Source organism: Dermacentor andersoni, chromosome 8 (assembly GCF_023375885.2).
Source record: "Dermacentor andersoni chromosome 8, qqDerAnde1_hic_scaffold, whole genome shotgun sequence".
NCBI classification, from domain to species: Eukaryota; Metazoa; Arthropoda; class Arachnida; order Ixodida; family Ixodidae; genus Dermacentor; species Dermacentor andersoni.
In genome coordinates this window covers 127,876,585-127,882,599 of record NC_092821.1, presented here as the reverse complement: position 1 = coordinate 127,882,599, position 6,015 = coordinate 127,876,585, and the positions used below count along the sequence as shown (strand labels likewise).

General features: G+C 48.9%; 1 protein-coding gene across 1 annotated transcript; it reads right to left on the bottom strand.

Annotated features, from left to right (window-relative positions):
* Nucleotides 1–1,638: 1,638 nt before the first annotated feature.
* LOC129383243 (uncharacterized) lies at nt 1,639–5,550 on the bottom strand. The gene is made up of 2 exons (XM_055067623.1): nt 5,325–5,550; nt 1,639–2,109 (listed from the first exon to the last, which is right to left on the bottom strand). Exons 1-2 carry the CDS (start codon nt 5,442–5,444, stop codon nt 1,792–1,794), a joined length of 438 nt encoding a protein of 145 aa, XP_054923598.1. The 5' UTR covers nt 5,445–5,550; the 3' UTR covers nt 1,639–1,791.
* Nucleotides 5,551–6,015: the final 465 nt, after the last annotated feature.

Below are 6,015 nucleotides of genomic sequence, written 5' to 3'. Positions count from 1 at the left end.
TAGAGTTTGACATTTTTTCCTACTACCTGCAGTAAATTCCAGCTAATTAAACAACTGCCAGATGGGAGCGTTCCCACATTGTTTTAATCAGACCTGAGAACGAGGAAAACTGCGGAAGCTTCCACATATATACTGTTGCGGTTCGCCTCCACCAGAGCGGCGCTGCGTTAGTCTGCAAACAGTTGCGCTAGTTAATAATTGAGATTTATAATTCAGATTTATTACGGTAAGGTTGTACATATGCGCAAGTACAAAAAGAAGTGGCAAGATAGGGTGTCCCAATGTTAAAAACTATCAGGAAGACGCCCTAATAAAAATATAAATAATGTTAAACTTGTAACACGCAGCAGTCATGTGCTTATAGACATTATACATAACTTAAACAGGACATATTATACAGCAAACAAGATTCGCAGAATTAAAAGAAAGACAAAAGAAAATAACAGAAACTAACAAACATAACATACGTTGTACTAAAAGAACAATAAGATGCGCTCTAACAATTATCCAGGTATACTTTCTAACAAGAATTCTTTTAGTAAAAAAGAGAATGAACGCAGCGAGGAACAAGATTTGATTTCACATAAAATGCTATTCCAGTTAGATACCCCGGCAAAAAGTGCAAGAATATCCCGGCCCCATTAAGGCGAGAATACCATTAAGAACTACATAAAACTAGATAGAGGAACTACAAACAGATCTGGCTGTCAAAGAAGCACAACAACTGTGTAGACCTCATTGTTACCACTGGAGCTATTACGTAACTGCCGTGAGTGCTGTTCTCTGCGGCGCCAATGCTGATGCAGAAGTGTTGCACCAGAGGCAGTGTTAACAGACGACCGAATGCATCGGCGCTGTAGACGACGGTTACACCGGATTTTACACTTGCGCTGTATCGAGCAATCATAGGGCTCAACTGCGAACAGTGTAAAAATACAGCTCCTGTAAGCTTAAACGCTGTCTTTTTTTGGTTTCTAGTAAGGTCAGTGCATATTATGGTTTTCCGCAACCTTGTCACGGTGATGACATCAGGCTTTCCGGTCGACTTCGGAATTTTCATACCATCCAGTAAAGCACAGAAAACGCGCAGGTTTGTATTAGTACGCACTCCAGTATTTTTTCTTTGCTCAGTGCACTGGGCTCTGGATGTCGACCCATGATGTCACAAATAACATTTGGCATAGTTACGCCTCGACAATTTTAGCGCGAAATGTGACAGCCGTATTAACTGGAGAATCAGGGACGGCACTCTGGGATAAGAGAGAAATGTGCTTTTCTCACAAATATTTTGGAAAAGAAAAGCCTTGAACACAGCAGTGAAAAAATACGGTCTATTCACATGACATAAATATCAACGATGCTGTGAAAGCGTTCTGCTACTTCATGGAGAATACACGAAAAAGTGTAAAGTAAAACGAACATCATACATCACATACAGTTATGACTTATGTTCTTAGCAAATAGTAGTGCGAAGAAAGATTCAGAAGCGGTTAAGTTAGCTGATAAAGTGACGATAAGCAATGCTGGTGAGCGATTGTGCGATTAAAACGCGAGACATTTGTACGCTTCCGTCAATATCGGTACGCGCAAGTGGCTAGATAGCAATTTCAGAGTTCACATAACGCGACATGACGAAGCAAAGCACGAGACCAAACTTGAACAGGCATAGCACCGCATCGAAATCCGCCTCGTAAAACCGCGTTAGCCCGAGTCCACAAATACTGCAGCTGCTGCGTTATGAAGACACTCGCAATGGCCTAACAGTTTGGCGCGCCGTAACGGCCGAACGAATCAGACGAACAGGCACTGTCGAGCGTTGCCAGGAGTTGCTTGGCAGCCGAAGGCGGTGCCGAATCCGGAGCCGTTGATGGCCAGATTGCACATGGAGCGGGCGTGATGGAGCGGCTGGCTGTCGCAGAAGTGGCTGCAATAACTGACGTAGAACGTCTGCGCCGCGCTCATCGCTTCCAGGTGCTGGAGCCTGAGCGGAGAGTGGCTTCCCCTGGCGGCGTCTGCCATGGCCGCCAGGGCGACGTCGAGGGCGAACAGGTCGGCCACGGCGCGGCGCTCTTGCGGGCTGGTCGCAGTCGACAGGCGGCACTCGACGTGCTGCGAGACGGGAAGACTGCTCCATAGTGTATACTCGTATTTCAACCTGCACATACAATACACCGTGTAGACGACTATTCTACTCGAACGTATTACGTTGTATGTTGCTTATTTTCATTCCTTAATTTTCAAAAGCCAACAATTGAGCACAGACCATCCGGAAATTCCCGGCAAATCAGCTGAGAAATCTTTCTACACGTTTTATTGGTTATATAGCACTACGCGTTACTGCCGTCCTCGACTGCACTTCCCTTCCCTTGGCACCCATTCTGTAACTATAATGGTCAAGCGGTCACCTACCCTACGCATTAAAAGGCCTGGCCAGCTCCATTTCTTGCGCTTAACGTCAGTTGGAATGACGGCTATCCCTTTTGCTCTCTCATCCACACCACTCTCTTCCTGAATCATAACGTTACGCCTAACATTCTTGGTTCCATCGCACTTTGCACAGTCCTTAACTTGGTGGGGCACGGTAAACTAGGCGGGGGGATGAAATCAGGAGATTTGCTGCCGCAAGTTGAAATCAGCTAGCGCCAGACAGGGGGTAATTGGAGATCGCAGCGAGATGCCTTCGTCCTGCAGTGGACATGGAAATAGGCCGATGAAGATGATAGGTTAATGCTATGAGGCATCTGGGTGCTGTGACGGATGGGCGTGTCTGAGTGCACTCGGCAAGTAGCGATCAACCGTACCGTGCCGACGAAGAAAATTCCTCTTGGCTTTACCATGCGCACAGCTATAGCTCCAGTATAGAGTGCCTCGCGGTGTCTAGCACGCTGCTGACTCAAAGAAGCCAACCAGGCCTCCAAGTTTATGCCCTTGCATTCTTAGAACCAAGGACCCAAACTTCTTGCTGCCCTTGGCTACTTGACTAGTACTGCTGTCCTCAGCGATGTGGACGTTTTCCCTGCTGCACGTGATACGCCATTCTTTCTCCGAATTTCCCGACATGTACGCCCACTGGAAACATCCGTCACACTAGCCATACGATGAAAGTGGCGACGGCTGCGGCGTCGGGAAGGAGAGGGGAGGGGGCGCGAAAGCGGAGTCACGGCACTAATACTGCGCTCTTGGATCTATCTCTGCATCTGTTCCTCTCAGAGGACCCTGATCTCGAGTTCGTCTATGCAGCCTCGAAACGCGGACTGGCCGATGTTCCTCAGCTTGGAAGAGCGCGCGAAGAATAGGAAAACATTTTAACCACCTCCCTCTGTGTTTCTACACCTCCCCTCCTCGTTCTCAAGATATTTTGCTTACTCCCATGCGGCTTTCCGGCGTTTTCTTTCCAGTGCCTTGAATCCGACCACCACGTCAATACTCGAATCTTTCCTGTCGTCCACCTCGCACACATTTCTGCTGGTCTGTGTGCCCGCATACGTTCTCACGCTCTGTGCCTAGACCCGTCTCACAGAACCACTCTGGAAGACTCTGCTACACATCTCTCATGGACGAGGTACGCCTCACTCTACTAAAGCAATCATCCAACTGCTCCTTCCTCTACTAACCGATGGACGAGCCAACTACTCGCCAACTCTTTCCCAACACCATTTTTCTACTCTTAGCATAAATCTGCTCTTACCCTGGCCCAGCTCAGTGCCTGCACTGTGACGAGCGGACCAACATGCCGCACATATCCTTGCCAATACCAAGCCATTCCCAAAACTCGTCCTGTTCCAAATTCCACCCGGAACTACTGAGAGGAGCAGCATACTGTTAGAGTTGTAGGACGATCTCAGCGCTGACATCCAGTTGTTAGGATTGGGGGCTCATTCCCATCGCTCGTAACCCGTTGTCAAGATTGGAGTCCGGCATGAATTAGAAGGTAGCTGGCCTATTCCGTCGTCCAACTTGTCCACGCTGAGGACGTCGATGGAGGGAAGGACTGCTTCTTATCGAGAACGAGGAATATGGGTTTATTTACAGTATCTACATCAGTCTAGCATGACTGCGAGAGAAATTACCTCAGTCTAACATGACTGCTTGAGAAAGTGCATCAGTCTAACATGACTGCTTGAGGAAGTGCATCAGTCTAACATGACTGCTTGAGAAAGTGCACTGAGCAGCCGCACAACAGCGGCTTATAAACACTCGGTCCCCCCTCGATCCCAAGGTGACGGAAACGTTCGTTCAGTCATCGTAAACAAGTCGCCTCTCTGCGGGACGGCTTACACACACACACACACTTCTTTGCGCGAGGTTCACGGTCCGGAGCCGACGTCAGATGGACTTCATAGAACTCGGGGCTTGTGTCAGGAAAGGTGCCTTTTATTCCCCGAGCTGACCCCCGCAGCGCGCCCGGGTGCCCATTGTCTTGCGTCTTGGACAGCGCGTGGAAAGGAGCCTCGAACTACGTTCCCGCGAGCACTCCCACGCTCGCGGCAGACCAGGGCGGCGGTGGCGGGCTCATTAACAATAGTTGGTCCGCTGATCGCATTCAGTCAAACGGCGACGAGGCTAGAGCGTAACGGGGGCGTTCCAAGAAAGTTGATGCCGCTGTCGCAACTGGCTGGCAAAACTTGCACCTCAGCTGGGCCGTTCTTTACAGCGCCTCCACTTTCTTAACAATACCGACACTACGGTCACTGGTCAGAAATACCTGGTTGATGGTGGCCCGGGCGGTGGCTGCTATCTACGGCGTACCGGCGTCGCTTTCAAAGCACAAGTGCCCGCCAAAATGATAGCGCGACTAACTTTCGCACTGTATGCCGGCGGCCGCATTCGAACCCTGTTTTATCACCGTTATCGCGAGAACACCTGGTGCGCGCGCTCAGCGGTAGTGCTCTAGCATCGAAACACGGGCTTTAGACACACGTGTGGTGAGCAGTGGAGGCGACATCGATATAGATATTGTGCTACTTACCCCCGCATTCAGAAATACGATTCAAGTTGAAGCATATACTGAACTTGGTCAATCTTACGCCTGCCGTGAACGTGCTCAAAACGCTCAATGCATTTCCTTGGACGCATTTCCGTCAGGCGTTACCTCGACCAAGTCAACCATAAGCTTCAAGTTAGGGCGCATTTCTGATCAGGTCGGGTAAAGTCCTCGAACTGCATAGTAGCTAATGAGGGACGTAACAGTGGAGCCCGCCTCCAGATTAATTTTGACCATTTATTTTGAGCAACAGCCCGCACGAGCGTTTTCGCACTAACATTTGTACAGTAGCGCTATGCTAAAATACTCTAACAAAACACGCGGCATGGTGTTTACGCACGCCGGCGATTTCATGCCACCAGGAGAACGGACGGCCGTCGTAGTCCAGCGTGCGTCCGCGCTTGTCCACGATTCGCACCAGCTGACGCGCCAGCTGGAAGCCCAGTCCCGCGTACGTCATGGTCTGAGATCCGTGACGCAGATGTGACGGCGGGAACACAACGGCGAGGCCAAGGCGCAACAGGTTGAGCGAGTACAGGTACTGAACTCGCGAGTGACGCCACCGGTACCTGTAGACCGAGGGAGCACGAGAAAAGAATGCAGTGGGGCGAGGGTCAGCTGTGTTTGAATAGCGAAAATGCAGATTGAAACATGAATATTAAAAATAAAACGAGTCTCGGATAAATAAGCGAATAAATATCGCATTTTTTTTTAAGGCGCGTTCTACTAGGCACGTTTCAAACAAAAACTGAAAGGTCGCCAGTTTTTTCGTTTGGGCTTTAAATGCGAATTTGATTTGCCCGATGAACCATACGTGTGGAGTTTAAGAGGAAGCTTTAGCTCGGGCCCAACTCTGACGCGGCCCATTCAAATACCTCTAAACGCAAGAACGCTTTTCTGATATAACCCCTGGACAAATTCTAACGAAATTTGTTGCATTTAATAGAGAAAGCTAAATTCTAGTGACTGTTGGAAACGAAATTTCGATTTAGGGCCTGAATTTTGTTAAAAGAATTTTCAAAACTTTGATA

What these genes read in the sequence shown, in the direction of transcription:
- LOC129383243 (XM_055067623.1), bottom strand. Translation starts at nt 5,444, where the DNA reads ATGACGTACGCGGGACTGGGCTTCCAGCTGGCGCGTCAGCTGGTGCGA. An exon ending in GGTGGCATGAAATCGCCGGC is followed by an intron (nt 2,110 to 5,324) that starts GTGCGTAAACAC and finishes CCCGTCTCGCAG; the next exon opens with CACGTCGAGTGCCGCCTGTC.